Source organism: Panthera onca, chromosome E3, assembly GCF_046562875.1.
Source record: "Panthera onca isolate mPanOnc1 chromosome E3, mPanOnc1 haplotype 2, whole genome shotgun sequence".
NCBI lineage: Eukaryota > Metazoa > Chordata > Mammalia > Carnivora > Felidae > Panthera > Panthera onca.
Genome location: NC_138354.1, coordinates 29,281,859 through 29,302,923, shown reverse-complemented (window position 1 = coordinate 29,302,923; position 21,065 = coordinate 29,281,859). Strand labels below are relative to the sequence as shown.

Here is a 21,065-nt window from a genome sequence, read left to right as displayed (position 1 = left end):
GTGCCCCTAGACTTCCATACCACCCATACTTCCTGAGCATCTACTAAGCCCTGGGTCCTGAAGAGATGGTCATAAGTCAGATCCAGTCCTTGTTGTCCTAGAGCTTACAGCCTAGAAAGTGCTGGAAAATGTTCATTCAGTGATGAACAAGACGAATCAGTCAATGGGAAAAACATACAGCTTTAGGGACTGAGGTCTAAATTTATTAAAAATGAAAGACGTTTTTAAAATGTATGTTAAAATAGAAACGTGAATCTGGATACCATTGTCTTTACGTCATTTCCTCCACCAGGCTGGAAATAGTCCTCAACAGCTTTTCCTCAAGAGATTTATGCCAATCACCAATTAATATAGGAATTCTGGAAGCTGCCAATCAGTACTGACCAGATCAATGAAAAAAATAATAAACCTAACTTACTTTTTTTCATAGATATCTGTAAATTTAAAAAGAGGCAGACAGCAGGCAGGAGCGTCCTGAAGAATAGACATTGTTTCTGCACTGTAAAACAAAATTTTACTCAATTAGAAAACAGATGTCATTCGATATCAACAGAGGATTTCCAAGTGGTATTTTAAAAACACAGTTCATAGGGAGCGGAAAAATAAAAACAAAAACAGAGTTCATAAAACTGATTAACACAATGTACAGTTGACCCTTGAATAACATGGGTTTGAACTTCACGAGTCCACTTATGTGTGGATTTCTTTCGATAAATGCAGTACAGTACTATAAATGTATGTATGTTCTCGTCATTATGATTTTGGAAACATTTTCTTTCTCCTAGCTTATTTTATTGTAAGAACGTAGCATATAACACATACAACCTAGGTGTTAATCAACTGTTTATGTTATCATTATCAGTAAAGGCTTCCAGTCAACAGTACAGTACGCGATTAGTAGTTAAGATTTGGGGGAATCAGAAGTTATATGGGGATTTTTGACTGCATGGGGTGGGGGGGGGTTGGCACCCCCAACCCCTGAGCTGTTCAAGGGTCAACTGTATACACAACATAAATTTACCAGTTTCTGGTATGTCAAAATTTATTTTCTGGAAAACCTTGAAAAAAAAAAAGACTTTAGGGACAAGGTGATTAAAGAATATAAGGCCAGACACTGGGATTTTTATCAGACTCAAGCAGAGCACTTTTCACACCTGTGTATCAGAAGGACACTGACCCCTCAAATGAGACAAACACCTTGTTAACAGAAAAAAAAAGGCAGAACAGCTTGAATGGCTCCTGCCACGTCGTGTGTCACGTGTTAGAGACGCGGACGTAAAATTCCCACAGTGGAGGATACACAAGCAGATACAATATCATCCCAACTATAGTTTTAAAAAAGGCAGCCAAGAACGATCAGAAGAAAACAAAGAGGCAAACTGTTGCATGACTGGCTTTGAGCCACAGGATTATGGATTCCCACCACGCCCCACCCCCCACCCCCCAGCTTCTTTTGTATTTCTGACCTTTCCAAAGTTTCTTCAATGAGCATTATTATTTTTATTCTAGGGGAAAAAAACATAATTTAAAATAATGGTGAAGTACACGTTACGGAAAAAGATCTTTGAGAGTTTAAACAGATTTTTAGGAGTGAGTTCTGTTTTACTAGTTGTCCCCAAAACAGGGAAAGCCGAAGAAGAATCAAAGCACATTAAGAATGAAAGCACCACCAGATTCCTACAATTGACAGAGTTGAAGGCAGACTTACAGAGCTGAGTGTCTATTTGAGGCCAAGGATATATCTGCAGGTTGAGAGCTTGCAGCTTCGTAGATCTACCCTCTACAGACAAACCCACCTTCTCCTAAGATTTGAAGGGAACATTTCAGACTTTCCAGGCTTATAAACATTTACTGTAGAGGGCTACTATTTTTAGAACCTGTTCTGGATATGCGGTGTATTATTTTACTCCTAACCGCCTGCCAAGTTTAAGCTGTACTTCACCTTTGAGTAGTGGACTTGAGTAAGAGTTGGATTATTCTAACCAGCTTATTGCTACCTTCTAGCTCATTTTCTAAGTTCTGTCACAAGTGAGAATAAACATTGCTGCGTGTGTAATCATCAAAGAGGGTTGGGAATGTGATGAAATCTATTTTATTTTTTCCAAAGTTGTTTCTGGGCCAAGAAGTTATTTCCTGAAATAAATGGTTTGTTTTTACCTCAGTAAAGAGAGTGATTTATTAGCAGCTCCTGTGGCAAGTGAGACCAGGATCTTCTTGCTGCCAATTTTGTATCTGTGGAGGCTATTCACCGCACTGATTGCTTCTTGTAAGTTCTCCATCTGAACAACAGCCTTGAGCTGATAATCTGTATGGGGGCTGAGCTCAACACTCTTCACCTACAGCAGTAAAAAGGAAAAGGGAATGCTAGGTCTACCCCGAACCCTGTCAGCTTCAACCTGAAGGTGAATCATGAAGGAACACGCCTGTGGACTTCCGTGCTTCTGTGAGGGAACGTGTCTGAATGCTACGCTTCTGCCAAGCAAAACCTAAGTGAACCAGGACTGGGTGACCTTCAGAGACGTGAAATCGGCCCGGCCTGCCTGCGTGCTCTGGCACGCGCAGCTCTCCGATGCAGGCTCGGGAGCCAATATGTGCGAGGAGTCTTTGGGGTCTTCTCCAGACCCTGCAGACACCCGGGGCATAGCCATTTTAATCATCTGGAATAGGTGCACTTCTAGCAAACGGCACCTAAAAACCCCATCAGACACAATAAGATACTCACAAAAACAGCCAACATTACTTTAGAATCCTACTTCTGTATTTTAGCAGCCAGAGTGAAGTAAAATCCATCAGAGTTTTATTCCCCAAAGTGCCACTTAAATCCGTGCCCGTGACCACGAGTGCCTCTCCCCTAGGTCTCCTGCTCTCCGGGGTTACGCCCTAAAAACTACAAGTACAGCATCACCGTGAGCAGACCACAGGAAAAAGGAAGGAGTTCAAACTCATTCAGTGATACGTCTATCCTGGCTGCGGTTACGTGTGTTGAACTACGTTCTCCCGACTTGAAGCGCTAGCAAAGGGTAAAAGGAAGGCAAGAGGGGGTGAGAAGGTTACCTTGCCGTGCCTAGAAAATGCCTCCTGCATAAGCTGCTGCAGCTCCTTCCGGGATAATCTGTAGTCGATGTTGCTGATCTGGATGTCAGCACCATTTGCAAACGGGTCTGGGCTGTCAGCACCAATGCTCGAATTTGCAATGTTGAAAGCAAGTGGGGACGCTCTGTTTAAAAGGTTTGGAGACATACTCCTGCTTAAAACATACATGGTGGAGTATTTTTAAAAACTGTTATTCTATTTACTTAGTTTAAACCACTTAGGCTCTGTCTGAAGCTATATATAAAAACAGCTTTCCATAATGCAACCAAGCAGAATATTTGGTTTTCAAATGTATTTTTATCTTAAATGTACACTGATTTAGAACTATTTCCAAAAGTACTACCTATTGACCTGTTATTAACAACCAGTACACAATTTAATACCAAATATTCTTTCATTGGATTATTTAAAACTAGAGGCAGAAATTATAGGCACACCCGGTGAATTCATTTTCTACTCTGGGCACTGATTCTTGGTGAATTAGCCTGCGATACCAATAAAAGTCATTTAACTTCTCCCTGGCTCTGAAAACGCTACTGTCGCTCACGTGTTGTAGTCTTTTATGTGAATTTTTAATTTTAACTTTGCAGATCCAAAGTCACTTTCTGGAGCGAGCCTTCAGCAACTCAGCGCAACAAATACAATGCGTGAAGGAGTTCACAAGGTGCAACGTGGCCTCATGGCTCCTGTCCTCCAAGCTTCCAGAAGTACTCAGTGTGAGTCTGGAGAGCTTAGATAAGGTAAGCATTACTTGGGTAAGTACAGTGGTCTACAGACTGCCCCCCACTCCTGCTTCTCAAATGGCTCCCTGCAATTACCCTGTGAATAAGAATAACCAGGGCACGTGTAGTTGGGGCTGCTTCCCCAACACGACAAAGTGAGGAGGAAACAGTAAGGACATCTACACGTGCCTCCCATCATGGCCAGGGAGTCCGAGTTAAGTTTCTGTGATCTCTGCTTACCCAGATTCCCACGTGGAGGGGAGAGACGTTGAGGAGCACGGCCCCCCATCGTAAGCTAAGATGGCCTGAGGAAGGGGGGCTGGAGGACGAGGAGGGGAAGACTCATCTCTTACTTCTGTATTCATGCACTTGCGTCGCTGGAGTTCCTTTGAACCAGCATCGTGTCATCATCCCTGCTACTGCACGCAAGTACCCCACGATCAAGCAGGTGGACTCACCGAGAAGACCAAGGCTGTGCTGCGAGCAGGGGACTGACTTGCCGTGACGTGATCAGCTTGCTGAAAGCAGATGGGTAACTCACTTGGAACGGAGTCTCCTCTTTCTCTTTGTTCTCTACAGGAGAGCTGGTGACACTCCGGGGACAGGGGTTCTCTTTCCTAATGGAGGGAACACATGAAGGGAAAAGGTCACGTGCTTGCCTTCACATTAGACAAGAGGCCGTGAGGAAGAGTAACGTAACCTACTTCGGGTTGGTTTTGTAAGCAGGTTCTGCCGTCCCCGAGTTTTTGGGTGTGGGCGCTACAGCGCTCAAGCTTCTGTGGGGAGGCGCCACCAGCCTCAGGTGGCCTTGCTGGGAGTCACTGCTTCTAGCGCCAGTCTTTGACTCCATGCGGCAGAGCTCCTTAAAAGAGACAAGCGCAGCGGAATTTAAAACTGAAGCGACCAAGATGTGTTAAACCCTGTACAGAAAACACGTAACTGAGAATCGTCAAAAATGGAAAACGAAAAAGGACATGCCGAAAGCAAGCGGGGCATGTAAAACACAGAGAAGAAGAAACCGAACCTACCGTAAACTTCAGAAAGCAAGAGGTATCAAAGTTACCTGTAAACTTTTAACATTTGTGTTTTTTGTAGCAGATCCAGAATTTGCCTGCGACCCTTTTCCAGGCGTGGCTTTGGCACTGGAAGATTGTTCACTCGTGTCTTTGATGAGGCACAATTTTGGATTCTTAAGTTTTTTGGGAGACTTCACTTTATCAGCAATTGCATTGGAACTCTTTGTTTCACAGAGTTCTCTATTTTTTGGAGTAAATGACACAATGATCCTATTACCAAAGACATCTTCGTTTTCCATTCGCTTCTGAGCCCGTTCTGCACTATCTTGGTTTATGAAGCGGAGAATTGCACTGCAGCCTGTGATACTCAGCACTTTCCCACCACAATTATCAGACAGGCGCCTGAGCCTGTTGGTGATGCTCTTGCCATCTTTATTTGCTGGTAGGTTATAAACATAGAGCAGAGTGTGGCACTGCTGATACAGAGGAAAAGGGTTACAACGGGTTAACTCAAGGGCACACATTCAATTACAAAATTAGAAGAACAAGGAGTGATCTCCAAACTTAAGCTAACAACCTCGGAGGGGAGGTGGTAATGATCTTGAGGGAAGACAGTGAACTTACTTAAACCAAAAAAACCCAGAAGGAGGGAAATGTACCTTAAAGTACCACTCTGGCCAGTGAGAATGGCAAGATTTAATGCTCTGAATAATCAAGTCTTTTTCTTCTTTTTAACCATGAAGAACAGGGACCTCAAAAGTGGGCAATCTCTGACCTAAAATACTACATTCGACTTAAAGGCCTCTGAGGCTAGAAAAGTAAATGCCAATTTCTTTAGGAGTCCTATGTATATTCTCCAAATGGCTGAAATGCAGCTCAAGAGTGTAGTAAACGTGCTTTTCCCAAATCAAGACCATAAGGAACGCTCACCCTGCTGGAAATACGCGCACTTTCTCCTAGCACGTGGCTCAATAAGCTACAGGTGTAGCAATAACCGCTCTGAATCGTGCACATGCATGGTGGGGAATAGAACTATGCAAAACCAGCTCAGAGTGCTACTGAAGTTTAAGGATTAAATGCCCAAGACGTGTACGATTTACTCTGTTTATCTGACTGCAGCCACATGAGTGTGTGCAAACCATCACCATATTCTTTACCCATGACTGGAAGAAAAAGACGTAATAAATCTTTCTCTATGGCTTTCATCCAGTTGACACAAACACTGCTGGCTTTGGAGACACTGACCAGAGGCGTTGGGAAGATAAACCTACAAGCCAATTCCCCACGATACCGTGAAACAAGCTAAAAGCAAAATTCATACATGCCAATTCTCTATTGGTAAGAAAAGAACTATTTCTAAGCCTTACTTCAAAAATCTGGCCAGCCTCCTACAAAGAACAGCCTCACCTGGTGACCCCCGTTAAGGGCGGTCTTCAGCCCCCAAAATCTAACATTAGAGTGCAGCAAAAGAAGAATGCAAACCCACTTACTGGCATTTTTAGTGGTAACCTGGGGGGCAAGTCGGAAATGAACTCTTCGAATCTGATCAGCTCATTAGCATGATGCAGCAGTGCTTCCGAGGCCTGGTTTTTATGGACCAAAATTATGTGGAAACCATGCCTGTGTCTCAGATCACTGAGCTCCAATGCAAAATTGACATCAGCTGAAAGAGAAGGCACAGCCCACCCCGTCCCCAAACATTAGAAAGACGTGACACACACACACAGCTGTACTGCCCCCTACTGAGAAGGAAGGAATGGCTGGACTGGACTCAGAGTTGCTCCACCCCCCCCCCCGCCACCCAGCTCCCACCCCCTTAACTGAAACAGGAACACATTTCACACAAGAATGAACACCGTAGGGCAATTTGACCACATATTTCTACTGAATTCCAAGACATGTCACTTCCAATAGTAAAAGAGAGCAAATATTAATATTTCGGGGAGCATCAGCTCTGGAAATTCTTCTTAGATTGTTAAAACTAGCAATACTGGGCCCAGGATACAAAAAAATAAAGTAGAATAAAAAACTACATTTTCTTTAACTGGCCCCACAAGAATCCATATTCAAGCTCTAAGGAGAAAATCCACAAAATCTACACAGACTCCCGCTTTCTTCTCTAAACCGTTCTCAGAGGTAAGCACAAATATGGCCTGTGCATTTCAGCCTCTCTGGGGGCATATTTCACTCGAATGTGTTCTGGCTTCTGTAATAATTCCCACACAGCGAGTTTAGTGGAAATGAGCAGATGTCTCTGCACTTACTCGACACGAGAACCACAGTGGCTGGAGCAGTGTGAGTGTTCGCAAACCTTCGGAGACTCTGGCGCAGTTTGTCGTCAGCCGCGTTCTTGGCGGTAGCGTTGATGTGGGCCACGGTCACCTGCGTTGATTCAGAGTGAGGACAAATTAGTGAGAGCTGAGGTTGGGAAATCACTACACATTCTGCCCACATCTTCAGAGACGGTCCTCAAGGAACGAAACTCTAGCTGTTGTTATTCTTGCCACTTAGCAATGAAAAAAAAAAATCATAAACAGATCTCAGTAATTTCAAATTTGTGTCTCTGTACGAATGAACTAGATCCATTGTTAGCCCTGCACGCCTCTCTTCATCTGCTCTTGTACTTCATCCAACCCCCTTTCAGAAAACAGGCAGACAAGGAAGTGAAATATGAAGTAATGCAGCTCTAACAGCTTTTGCCAACAACCAGGAAGTAGCAGAGATGGACAGAGATGATGAACCTAAGATTTAGGGCTGTATATGATGTAACTTGTCTCTGCTACACATAGTCTATAGCTTTCAGGATCTGGGGTTAGGTGATGGGAGAGGAAAGGCATCTGTCCCCGAAAGAGCAAAAATGGATTTATTTCTGTTAAAGTTATCAGGCTTATACTGAAGTCTCCAGGGCAAGGAAAGGTTTTGAGAGGCATTTCAACTACATACAATACACAATAGGATTTATTAGTTTTTTAAGGAGCATAAGTATGTAATTTTAGGCAGCAATATGGCATAAAAACAGAATTACTTGTCTAAGCGTCAAAAGAACTAGATTCTAGTTCCAGCTTACGAGAATAGACTTTGCAGTCAGACAATCTGGATTTAAATCCTAGCTCATCTGGTTACTGGCCACGTGATCTTTAAAAAGTTGTTTAACATCTTGGTGCCTCAGGTGAATTTGCAAATTTCAAATAATAAATCCTATGAGCCCTTTTCATAGAGCAGTCATGAAAATCAAAAGAAAGGATGCACAAGTAACCATGCTGTGACACAGCACTAGTCACATATACGTGGCATTACTGAAAGATCAAATACGATTAAGTGATTTCTAGTACTTCAGAAATAATCTCTTGCTAATTTCCTTTATTTGCCAACCTAGTAGAAATGCATATTTAACAAATTTTGAATTAAAATTATTTAAAAAAAACACACATGTGCTTCTTCTTGTACCATAATAGATGAAAAAACCTTTTTTTTTTTACCTGGCAATTATTCAGCTCTTGAATAACTTCTTTGTTTTCTTTACTGATGTCACACACACAGATGAATTCTGCTTCTCTGTGGCCTTTAAAAAACTTCTCACGGATTCTCTGTACAACAGCAGTAGCTGAGCGGCCAGAGGGAACTGAACAGTTTTCAATATCCCAAAAAACTCCAATGGGGGGTAAGTTTTCCAGCACCTGTCCGGCTAGTGCAACTTCTGGTGACCCTTAGGAAATGTTAACACTTTCAATCACACATAGTGAAAAAAATAATGGCAAATTAAAATAATAGGTAGCTACCTATCATTTTTAGTGGCAGAAAAATGAAATTATCGATTGATGTTAAGCTTAAGGATACCAACCTCACTGGTTGACCTAAAAGGCCAACCCCAAGTTGCAATAACATTCCTAAGTGATTATTCCTCTTTTTCAGGAAAGAACAAATCTAAAGGTCAAGTTACTTCAGGCCCACAATAAATCCAGTGCAAAGCATGAGCCATCCTCATGCTGACCGTTATGTCTACGTTTCTCTGTACACTAACACGTAGGCGAATGGACACTGCAGCTCTGGGACCTGTCATGCTCTGCCCACGCGTGTCTACCTGCTCAGTATGGAAGAGCAATGAAGAGGTGACAAAGGGTGAAGTTGTTACTGTCCTTGATTAAAAAAAAAAAAAAAATTTGAACACTGCATTAACATCTGATTTAATATAAAAATAAAAGTTTTCCAAAGACAAAATATCACATTAACTACTTTTTGGGGAAATGATACTAGGTTTTTCAATTCTTGTTTTTTATCAACCATTACTAAATCTTTCTAAATAGTAAGTACTTCTCTGGAGTGCGCCATCAACAAGTGTAATTAGGAACCTAAGTTGACACTAAGTCCCCTCTGGCACTTATCTCTCCTAATATATACCTCGTATACCTAGTATTCTGTATACGGCATCCGACCTCAGACAGCCTCAGTGCAACGTAAAAGGCAAATGACTCGTCGGTGTCTAAGAATAAAAAGATTTTTTACGAAGAGGGAGAAATGGAGATGCACATACATAGTAGCTTTAGACCACAAGAATCTTTTCAAGGTGATTAAATGCAGTGTATCAGATACTGAAAACTACTTAAATATGCACATTTTATACCATACTGTCATTTACCAAATTTCGAAGCAGCTTTGCCTAGACTGGTCGCCAATAACAACGTGGTCTCCTTCCCTGCTCCTTTGGTTCCACAGCCATTACACAGAGGAATAGTAACAGGTGCAGTTTGAGTATTTGGAGGTGGTATATTTGGCCAGACTTTAGCAGCATCAATTATACTATTTCTTGCCGGCTGTTTTAAAAATTTTTTTAAAAAAAGGAGGAGGTTTCAGACACATCATTTCAGAACCTAGAGTTATAAACAACAACTGAAAACACATTCTAAGTGTTTCTTCTTTCCACCTGTTAGAATCTGTCGCCTCTGACAGGATGTATTTTCAATATTTCAGTGCATTCCCAGAACTATTAGCTGTTAATTCACAAACTCACTTCACAAAGTGACTTTAAATGGTCTGGGACGACTTTCACAGCCTAGGGCATAGGTATCCTGCAGAGGAGACCCAGACATACTTTCCGTAAAGGAAACTAAAATCTTTACTTGAACACCCGTGTGATCGAGGCCAAGTTCCAAGTCCCTCAAGTTATTACCAAAGAACACCATGGGGTGACCTATGTTAACATGAATGGGTCCATATATGAGGTGAGTGTTAGTTATGAGAACTCTAGCCTTTAAGACACAACGGAACCCGAAGCTTCGCCGAACTAGGTGTATGTGTAGGCAACGCATTTATTACAACGAGAGCCTCTAAAAGCACAAACTACGTGAATAAGGACTCTGCACGTTTTTGGATGGGCCTTCCCATTTTACCCTTCGCCTCTTTCGGGACCGACAGAGGCTATGCTGCTGGGGAGAAAGCTACCTCACAGAAGAATCTTCAGCCCCATGCACCACAAAGACTTTTCGAGACAGATCCACTTTAAAAAAGTCACTCCTCAAAAGTCAGCTGCACCCAACATAACAAATAAAAAGATACACACCTTGTTGAGACAGTCTTCGCAGTAAAGTGAGCCCTTTAAACAAACCGGAGGTACCACGTTTAGGTGCAAAGAATTGGTGCACAAGTGAGGCGTTAGCTCCGACTGTGAAATGTGCTCTTCCAAACGCCCCGGAGCCCCGCTCGTGAAATCAGAACAGGGGAAATAGCCAGTGGAGGCGCAGCCCTGGAGAGCCGGAAACTGATGCAGCTTGTGCACGTTACCATGGCAGGATTGGAAATGAAGCTTTCCACAACAGGGCAGGTGTTTGCAGGAAGATAGATTACTCTCTAGACACATGCTGGGGAAGTCACTTGCAAGGCCGGCCAAATTGTTCCTAGCTGAGGCATTCTGGAGCGAAGATGCAGACTGGAAGGCAAACCCTGAGCCTACCTGACACGTGACTGTCCTGGTGCTCTGTGAGTCTAACAGTGCGCCTGGGTGAATCAAGCTACCGCTACCTCCGCTACCACCGCTGCCACCGCCACCACCAAAACGCATCGGCGAAGTGGAGGGTTCATTAGGGCAATGAGCGCAGCAGCTTACTTTGGGGACAGGTGAAAGCTGTATTTTAGGTTGCTGGAGAGAATGAATATCTGGAAGCGGGACTGCTGGGAAAAGTTTAGAGCCAGCATGAAGGGGAGACGGCACGTCCTTTAACTCCACAGCAGCTTTCTTGTTCTCCATGTAATCTTTCTGGGAAGAGAAGACCAGAAGGCAAGTTAGCTTCACGGGGCCGGTGAGTTTTGGTTACTCACATCCTACTGCAATCTAGAGACGGAAGTAGTGTTCAGTCCTGTTTACATCACTCGATCACAACCAAACGGAAGGAGAACGGAGTGGCGGCTGAAAGCAGGGGCCTTCTTCACAGAACAGGGAAACGGACAAACAAAATCAAGACCGTGTCCTTCCTGGATTTTAAGAGACTGGGGCAGGGTGCTGCTTACACGGCCAGCAAGGCAGGTTAACCGTCTGTGCCTCAGGGACTTCCCTTTGATAACTTCCCCTTGCCTCACAGGGCCTTCTGAAGACAAAACAGGTGGTACGAAAACAACACAATCACGAATGGCGTTCAACAAGGATGGCTCACAAGCCAAGTGCGTTGAGGAAAATACTTAATGGTTCCTGCAGTCAGACCATAAAGGGTTTACCAAGGTCCTCCAGACGATTCCAAACTTTCGGATGAGATCAGCTATCTGCCCACATGGCCCATCCATGGAGTCTTAAACGTGCTGTTGGGGACAAGAAGCAAACTCCAGGCTATCATGACCTAAAGCCACAAGGCCAACAACTGCTATGTAGCCAGTGAAAAGGATTAATTAGAAAACCGTTCGGGCACAATATTCAAGAGAAATAGCTTGTCATATGCCTCCACCACAGACACAGGACGTTGTGTTGTCGTTGGTGTTAGAGACCTGGGTTGGAATGTGATACTCAGCAGTTGTAGGACCTGGGGTAAGGTACATAATAAACCTCTCCATACTTCGGTTTCCTCAAGCTTCAGTTGGGAACACGATGTAGCTCCTACAACAGCTAGGAGGATAAAACACGACAGTGCACATAAAGCACTCAGCAGGGTACCTGGTCACTGAAAGGGGATCTAACTAATCGATAGCCCTTCCTGGCTGGCTGCAGGAACTATTAAGAGAAAGCAGATATGGTGATGGAGACATGCTCTTCCTTCAGAGTACAGAACGGGCCATCTAACTGCTATGGTTTCACCCCTTTGGCTGTGGTTCTACATTAACCTGGGAGAGCACACTCATTTGGGAGAAATCAGGATCTGAAGATGTAGGATTTTTCAGGTCGACTTCTCCTAAAAGGGCGGGGGGGGGGAGGTTGCTGATAACCAACTGACTGCCAACAAGCAGTGTGTCCTGCTCTCTTGGTAATTACAGTTCAGGCTAGAAATTCATTTACTGGCATTTGGATTTATATAGATCTGGCTCTTATGGTCTTGACTCAGGTCTGGGTACCACTGAAAGAAGCAGGTGTCTGGATCTATAAAGTGAAAGTGCAATCCTGTATTGTCGGACCCCAAGGGGGCCTGACCGACCGTCCCAGGAAGCCCTGCTTAAGGTACCAACCCTGCTGTCAGATGTCCTTAAAGTAAATGACCACAATTACTGATGCCATGCAAAAAAGAGAACTATATAATGAAACTCTGGAGGAGATAAGGAATTTAGCTGAGTTTTAAGAAAGTTATTAATACCCTTATATAAATTCATAAAGTCTCATTCAAATCCCAAATGCAAAAGCCAAAAAAAGGAAAGAAACAAAATAGAAAAGTGGGAACATGATGCATGCAGGACATCAGAAAAAGTCAAAATCACTATGAAAACACAAAGGAAGAAGTTGCAGACATGTTTAAATGTTCAAGAGAAATCTTGAACAGAAAAAGACCGCCAATAAGGTCCTTTCAATCTTCCCTTGATTTTAAGACTCAAACCTCAGAAGGCTACAATAGAATAAAGTCTATTTTATACTTTCCTCTGATTCGACTCTACAATTTGGATTTCATCTTTGGAATCTCTGACTTTCCTAAGAAGTAAGTCTTCCCAAAATGTTAACATTAAATATTCAAAGCAGCTACAGTTAAAAAATTATGCTCTCCTTGAGTCAGAAATTATAATCATGTGCTACAAGGAGGAAAAAGCAGGATGCAAAGTAAAACTTAGCACAGACTCCAGGGAAAGAGAGACTGCCCCAGACCAAATGGGCCACTCATCTATTTGCATAAGGAATTTGCTATGTCCTCAGTCTTGCACATAGTTACCGTGTGGGGGCTAAGTGGCAATGTGTGCTCAGGACGAGAAAAGCAATTAGAAAATTTCCAGAGCCATGGCTTAGCATCATTATTTTGTCGGAGCCATCCAAGTGTTCTACTGCAGGGGTCCTCAGTTCCGTTTCCTTCCATCATACAGCCATACAAAGTGGTTCAACATTCTCCCATCTTTCTTTTCTGTCATTCTTCCACCCTGTTAAGAACGAGATCTCAACATCAGTTATTTGCATAAGGACAAATTTTACTATTAAAAAGTGTAACTTCAACCGTACTTATGGCGCAACTACATTTACGGTACAACAGCTCCCAATAAGTCAGATCGTAGAAACAGAAGTAGAATTCTAGCCAAGTGACAACCTCCTCCAGCCCCGAGGAGGCCTTTTCTACAGTTTTTCTTAATTCTTCTCAAGCATCTCTCCCCTAAAGGCTCTACTTGCAAGGGTCAAAATGTTAATAGACAAGAGCATGTAATTTTAGTAAAAGAACAAACACACGTCTTCATTTCCAATTATGTAAGATTCTGGCATCTGACTTAACAGCAACCTAACCCACTGTGTCATTGATGTGACTACAGAAGGTCCAAATTAAGTGACCTCTGTGGACTCTGAATTTGATTCTGCTACAGAACAAATCGAACCAATTCCTTCATTTACTTATCATGAAAGTGCAATCTGATATACCAGCAAAAATCCAACCGAGAAATCTCAAGTCACAGATGTGCTATATCTATTCCAGTGCAACCACATTCTTACAAGTCTTAAACAGTACAATAAAAGCAGATCAAATCGATAACAGCCACTGGGCATGGAGGCAGCCTGCCAATGGTAAGGACAGCGGAACGTCACTCCCAAGTCTTCGCCATCATACCAAACAACCACCTCTTCTTACCCACAGTGGCCATTTTAAGGTCATCAATTTATCAGAAAGTTCACCTGAACATAAATAAAACAATTTTTTTAATGTTTTTATTTATTTATTTTGAGAGAGATAGGGCATGAGTGGGGATGGGGCAGAGATAAAGGGAGAGAGAAAATCCCAAGCAGCCTCCGCATGGTCAGCGCAAAGCCCCACACAGGGCTCAGTCCCGTATACCGTAAGACCTGACTTGAGATCAAGAGTTGGACACTTTAACCGAGTGAGCCACCTGGGCGCCCCTGAAAACAATTTTTTTAGCTATCACTCTGATAAGATGCTCCTCTCAAGAGTTTAACATCGACACAATATGGTGAAGGGAACAATGACTAACCAGTACTCTAAAATATACAACTGATCACAGAAAGCAGGGGTAGGCAAACTATAGCCGGCCAGCCAAAACCAGCCTGCTGCTTGTATTTAAATGGCCTTCAAACTAAGAATGTATTTTATATATCTTTAATTCTTAGGGGAAAAAAATTGTGCGACACAACATTATATGAAATTCAACTTTTGGTATCTATAAATAGAGAAATTTGTTTAAGTACTGTCTGGGGCGGTTTATGCACTACAACTACAGAGTTGAGTTACCAGAAACAGAGACTGGCGGGGAAGGCCTAAAACATTTACTATTTGGCCCTTAAGTTTCAGTTTCTTCCTCTGTAGAGAGTGCCTCTTTTCTCCCCCTCCAAGGCAGGGGGGGGGGGTGGGGAGGAGGGGGAATTAGACAAAGGACTCCTCCCAGCTCCCCATCCATTTGTTTTCACCAATGTATAGTCTGTGCTAAGCACAGGGCTCGCTAAATCTTACATACTAAGTAATTATTTGTTAAATGAAGAAATGAATAAAGTAACTATTTACCTACTACATACAGTTAGGAGTTAAGTTAGAAGCAGAGACAGCATTAACAGCCACAATGATAAATTATAACAGCTATACTAGCTGTTTTTCTTACTCAACACAGGTTTTATATTCCCTTACAATCTCCTCTTTAGATCATAGGAATCTGTGATGTTCACAATACACAACTTCAACATGCTCTCTCACCTCTTCAAGGCCAATGCTGAAAGTGAGGTAACAGGAAGATTACAATACAGATTACAAAGTACTTTTATTTAACATTATTTCCTCATTCAGTAAATATTTATTTAGTGTCTACTATATAACAGGTCTGGGCTTGGCCCAGGAGATACAATGATGAAAGCAACCAGACAGTAAGATCCATTTATGTAATCTTTTTTCCCCACAGTCAATCTGTGAGATAGACTAGAGAGAAATAAACCACATTTTACAGAGGAGTAAGCAGAAGTTTAATTAAGTTTTGCAACTTGCCAAGATCACACAATTAGAGAGGGGGCAGAACCAGGCTTGTCCACCCCTTTCCACCACAACAAGGTGCCTTCCGTATTGCTCAACACAATCAACAGAAAGTACAAATGTATTGGCAGGTTAGTGGCCCGCACCCAGAAAATTTCCCAAGCATTCCTGGGAATGCCACTAAGTACTTAGGCAGCCAAAGCAAGTTCTATCCGACGTGAGTGAGAGTCTTTGAACAATTCAGACAGTGCTTGAGAGCACAGACTCTACTGTTAGTCTGTGTATTAAGTCCCAATTTTGCAGCTTCCTATCTGTGCAGCTTTGGAGAGCTCACAACCTCTCTGAACCTCAAATCCTATCTGTAAAATGGGCCTGATAGTAACCGCAGCATCCTCAAAGGGCTGTTGTTGGGACTTAATGAGACAGTCACATTATGAAATTTAGAAGTGGCCTTCTCTTAACACCCAAGCTAGTCCTGGATCCACAAACCACCCCAACCCATCACTTTGTTTCCATAGGTCTTCTATCTAAAATTACTTATTTGCTTGATGTTTTACGTCGCCCCTATTGAATATAAACTCCATGACAGCAGGCATCATGTTTTCTCATTCAGGGCTGTATTTCCTGCACCGAGCAGTGTCCGGTACCTATCAACAATTGTCCAATGAGTGAAGAGTTCAATAAACGTCTAGGAAGACCACTTAGGTTTTCATCCCCCAGGAGGCAAAACACCACAGTTACCGCTCAGAGAAGTTGCGGAGTCCAAAAGATACAAATGTAACTGGAAAGCTCTTGGTAATACCAGAAAGGTGCTTGGGAAACTAACACGTGTACCACGGTGTTGCTTTGCAATTAGTAGTGGGAGTGGCTCAGGGCAACTCAACACTTATCTGTCAAGCCAGAGACTACACCCTAGAGTGCTGAAAGACCGAGGAGAACGCAAAAACGCTCGGGGCGGGGGTTAAAAACACCCGCCCCTTTACTCCTCTCTGAACCTTCCAACTGTGCACACTGCTCGAGAAAGGTTGCTCTCCACACCTGGAAGCCCCACAGGGAGCAGGGAGGCAGGTGCGGGCGGGGAGCCAAACACCCCCAAAAGGCAGCAGCGGCGCAGCAATGACAGTCGTGAACGGACCTGAAAGGGAGACAACCGGAACCTTCGCTGGCGGCCTGACTGGTGGGTCCCAGTCCTTCACCTCGGAGTGGCCAACCTCCCCCACCCCCGCCAGCAAAGGGCAGGGGAAGGGGGGGGTACTTGTCCCGCCTCCAGCTGGTGGCCCCAGAGCAGTGAGTCCGTCAGGAACTAGTACCCAGCGCTGCCAGCCAACTCACCTCAGCCGCCGGCTCCACCTCCGCTCACATTCCGGCCCCGCCGCCTTCCCCCCGCCCCCCCCAGGCCCTTTGTTTTGATTCCCGACTCCGCAGCTCCCGCCGCCGCCGCCAAGCGCACCCTCCACTTCCGCTTCCGCACCGCGCCGCCCCTGTCGCAAAACCGACGCCCTTCTCTCCCCACCTCGCTCCGCCCCTTCCTCCACTCCGCCCCCGCCGCCGCGTCCTCCCGCGCGGGGCGTGCTGGGAACCCCGGGGGGGGCGGGGCCTCGCGGCCCTGCAGCCTCGTCAGGCTCAGTCCCCTCCCGATAAACCCCTAAATAGGGTCCTTTCCCGGGGGAGACCCCGGCTTTTTTGGCGAAAACCCCGAGTTTAAGGAGGCCTTCTCTCTTGCTTATCGCGGTGGAGTGGAAAGGAACCTGAAAGCGAAGAATGAGGGGGCTTGTGAGGTGGAACCGGGGGGAAAAAAACCTCCCAACCGGGAATTGGTACAATTCAGCTCTTTCGGTCTTTCGAGGGAAGACGGTTTAAGTGGGATTTCGATTAAAAAAAAAAAAAAAGTCGTTTTGGCGCGCGTTCCGCTCTCCCTCGCTCCCTGCTCTCGTCACGTGACGAGTCTTTTTTTTTTTTTTTAATGAAATGACGCATATTTTCCACAACATCCTTAATCTAGTGCGACCTAGCGGCGAGAGGAGAGAAAAATAACTGCCAGCGGGGCTTCTTGCCCCGCTGGCAGAAATGAAGATGTGGACCCGGAGTCGGCGGGACAGTGTCACCTACTCTTAAGGGGTCCTCGTGATTTTAGTTAAAAAGCGTCATTTTTAATGTGTGGGGGTTTTTTCTGTTTGTTTGTTTTTGTTTTTTTAAGAGAGAGCGCATGCAGAAGCGTGCTTGAAGGGAGGGGCGGGGAGGACGGGGACAGACGATCGGAACCCCGTTCTGTGCGGACAGCAGAGAGCCCGAAGTGGGGCTTGAACTCCTGAACCGCCAGATCATGACCTGAGCCAAAGTGGGACCTTAACCGATTGAGCCACCCAGGCGCCCCAGAAAACATCATGTTTTGAAAGCGCTGGTCCGGAGCTCGTTCCAACGCATGTTGAACTGTTCCAGGGGCCGGTTGGGGGAAGCCCTGGGAAGCCAGTGACAGTTTGGGTTTTAGGTGGATGCATGTGCCATGGTTGCGGTGGTGGTGGTGGGTTAGGTGCTTCGCAGTCTTCACTTTGACCTGAAGGGTTTTATTTTAAAGCTCAGCACCATGGTCATTTTTGAAACTGCCAACTGCTCGCGATTTCCTGTTGCCAATGAGAAAAACAAAGCGCCTGTCTAAATCCAGACCTATTTAAGATGTGCTGGCTGAGTTCGACCTAGAAGTTTGCTGAGAAAACAGATGAATCTTGCAGAAGAATAAGCAGAAACCACCCAATGAGATTCCCCTCCCCCACCCCTCCCCCACCCCCAGGCTGCGGGGTGAGGCAATTTCATTAGGCAATTCGCATTAAGTGGGGGAAATTTCAGGGGAAGCTGATCCATCCCTGTAGACGTCCTTGTAGACGCCTATTGTGGAGGGCAAGATCAAACACGCAGCTGAAGCACCCTTCGTGCTCGCCTTTCAATTTCCAGAAGGCAGATGACAAGCACACACATCATCTGCCTGCTTAGGTATTTATTACTGCTGAGTAAATCTTCGCTGTGTCTGTGTGTGGGTATTATTTTCCAAGTGGGAATTAGAACAGAGGAAAAACAGCCCTGTGTCTAGTGTGGTTTTTGTTTTTTTTTTTTTTTTCTCTCCCAAAGTACGAAACAAATAATGCTTCTCTTTGGAGGAGTTTTTCTTTTTATTGCAGTTGAGTACCTCTGAACACAGACCAAAGTAACTGAAAATATAAAAAGGAAACAAAGTAATTGTGGATTTTAATTGCCTTTTAAAAAAGACTTTTAGTCGCAAGAACAATACAGAGCAGACACATTTTGTTGGACTTTGCTTGGCATTCTTTCAAGCCCAGAACTGTGCCTGATCTCAACAAGTTAAAAGGAGTCAATAAAACGGAACCAATCGGTTATGGAAAGTTAATGAAAAGTCTGAATTACAAACAATTTTTGATGAGATGCAGTTTTAGTGTTTTCTGTAGAAAAACAGCCTAAGCAGAGGACACTAGCGCTTGGAAGCAATTGTGAAGTGAAATGCAATTTGATACTTGTGAAAGAGTGCTTTCACATTTTTCTGAAGATACATTTTCTTAAATATAGGCCCTGTTAATCTTACTCCTGTTTCTTTCCTGGGCAAACTCTTTTATCAGAGAGTAACTTTCAGTTTTTCCCTGTACAAATTATAATCTTCACATTTATGAAACCAGGATGAAGTTTTCTTTGGGGGCTATTTAAGCGGCTACTTTACATTTAATTCACCTCCTCAATTAATCTCGCTGCCACTACAGGAGTTTCTCCCCCAGCAACTTCTCTCCTGCCTATGTTTAGTTCAGTGTTTTGCAATAATAAATTATGATGGAAGGACATATGCAAGAAAAACAACTCTCTGCTAATTCTAATTATTCTAATGCTAATTCTTAATATGTAAAAGCTACAAGGAAAACAAATTGAATAAAGGGAGGAAAAGGTTTTAAAGTGCACCAAAATTTTCATTTCATTTTAAAGGTTTTACCCAATAACCAATCCATTTCCCTAAAGTATTCCTGAAGAGGATTTTCATGATCATTTCAGTATCCTCCCTGTTGTCTTTATGGAAAATGAAGGAAATTGGAAACTAACTAGTTTAAGCGACATGATCAATGACATTTAGGCAGGCCAAACTCATCGATTTGTGCTTCAGTTTATCTGTAAACTGGGATGATTACTCCCTGCCCAGAAACCCCAGGGAATAGAGAGTCAAATAAAATTCTGAGAGTGAAAGAAAGCATCAGAGGAAAAGTATCAAGAGGCTGCAAATTATTAGTGTTTGTGACCAGGATGGAAGTTTCCTAAAAGACATTTTGGGGGGGGGCGTCTGGGTGGCTTGGTCGGTTGGGCGTCCTACTTCAGCTCAGGTCATGATCTCATGGTCCGTGAGTTCGAGCCCCGCATCGGGCTCTGTGCTGACAGCTCAGAGCCTGGAGCCTGTTTCAGATTCTGTGTCTCCCTCTCTATCTGCTCCTCCCCAGCTCATGCTCTGTCTCTCTCTGTCTCAAAAATAAAAGTTAAAAAAAAATTAAAAAAAAAAAAGACATTTTGGTACTTTTCCTTAACCCTGTTGATATAGGTAGTGATGTTCCCTTTTGGGTCTCTGAGCTTTGGGAACTAGCAAGGAGTCAAAATGAAGTCGAATTAGAGAAAGGTCAGTCTTACCCAAGGCAGGGAGGTGGGAAGGATTCCAGGAGTGTGGAGAGAGGCCTCAAAATAGCTAAAAATCTCTTTGCCTCTAGGGTAGTGCTGAAGAATGTGGGTGTAGGAGTCAAACAGACCCAGGTTTGAGGACTGATTTGTAATTACTAAGTGGAACACCTTAGGCAATGCATTTAATTTCCTGCACCTTTATTTTCTCATCTTTAAAATGAGGACAATAAAAGTGCTTTTCTGTGGTCCTCATTATCTGGGTCTCAGGTCCATTGTCACCTCCATAGAGCAGACTTCCCTGACTATGTGAAGTGACCTCTCTCAGCCCTTTTCTATCAAGTGACCTTGCTTTATTCTTAGCACTTACTAACATCTGAAATTATTTTACGTTCACTGGTTTTCTCTCTTGCTTTTAGCATAGCCTTTTGAGGATTGGCATCTTGTCTGACATTGTGTCATAAGCCTGATTGCTCAATAAACATTTGTTGGTGAACAATTAGGATTGTTATGAGAATTAAGAAAACCCATGTCAAGAAGTTAGCATCGTGCCTGACACATATAACCAATAAGCAAATCACAATGGCTTAACAATTACATAGACTGTATTTCACTGTGTGCTAAGTATTGTCCTAAACGTTTTACAAACTCCAAGTTACCTCATTTTGTCTCCACACAACCCGTAGGTAGAATCCTATTATGAACCCCCATGTTAGAGATGAGGAAACTAAGTCACAGAGTGTCTAGGTCAGTTGCCCAAGATCAACCAGCTAGTAGGAGTAAAACCAGAATTCAAAGCCAGGCTGGAAACCAAATATACTCTAGGTCTACTCTCCTTGAAGAAGACAATGATGTTGAAATTTTTATTTTGGGTGTAAAGGACATGGAGCGTTGCTTAGCCTAAGCGGACCTGGATCTTTGTCCTTCCCTCCATTTGGGGAAAATGCTATCGGTGTTTAGGGGAGGGAGTCGCATTTTCTTCCAGAGCGTGGCCCTCAAGTCCAAGCCCGTCC

The 21,065-nt window shown here is 43.8% G+C and overlaps 1 protein-coding gene across 9 annotated transcripts in view; it reads right to left on the bottom strand.

The window, feature by feature from the left end:
- The window catches only part of MARF1 (meiosis regulator and mRNA stability factor 1), a 39,366-nt gene extending 22,516 nt beyond the window's left edge, over positions 1–16,850 (bottom strand). The window contains exons 1-14 of one of the 9 annotated variants that reach the window (XM_060648593.3): positions 16,732–16,850; positions 13,162–13,363; positions 10,932–11,081; positions 10,389–10,421; positions 9,468–9,642; positions 8,311–8,537; positions 7,096–7,213; positions 6,322–6,494; positions 4,879–5,307; positions 4,520–4,677; positions 4,274–4,432; positions 3,055–3,247; positions 2,158–2,336; positions 419–499 (exon numbers count right to left, since the gene is read on the bottom strand). In XM_060648593.3, the coding sequence (XP_060504576.2) occupies positions 419–499; positions 2,158–2,336; positions 3,055–3,247; positions 4,274–4,432; positions 4,520–4,677; positions 4,879–5,307; positions 6,322–6,494; positions 7,096–7,213; positions 8,311–8,537; positions 9,468–9,642; positions 10,389–10,421; positions 10,932–11,081; positions 13,162–13,305 (2,219 nt within the window). In that variant the 5' untranslated portion in view covers positions 13,306–13,363; positions 16,732–16,850. Of the gene's footprint in view, positions 1–418; positions 500–2,157; positions 2,337–3,054; positions 3,248–4,273; positions 4,433–4,519; positions 4,678–4,878; positions 5,308–6,321; positions 6,495–7,095; positions 7,214–8,310; positions 8,538–9,467; positions 9,643–10,388; positions 11,082–13,161; positions 13,364–16,534; positions 16,693–16,731 lie in introns of those variants that run through there. The other 8 variants (XM_060648585.3, XM_060648587.3, XM_060648591.3 and 5 more) reach the window with 8 other exon arrangements.
- Positions 16,851–21,065: the final 4,215 nt, after the last annotated feature.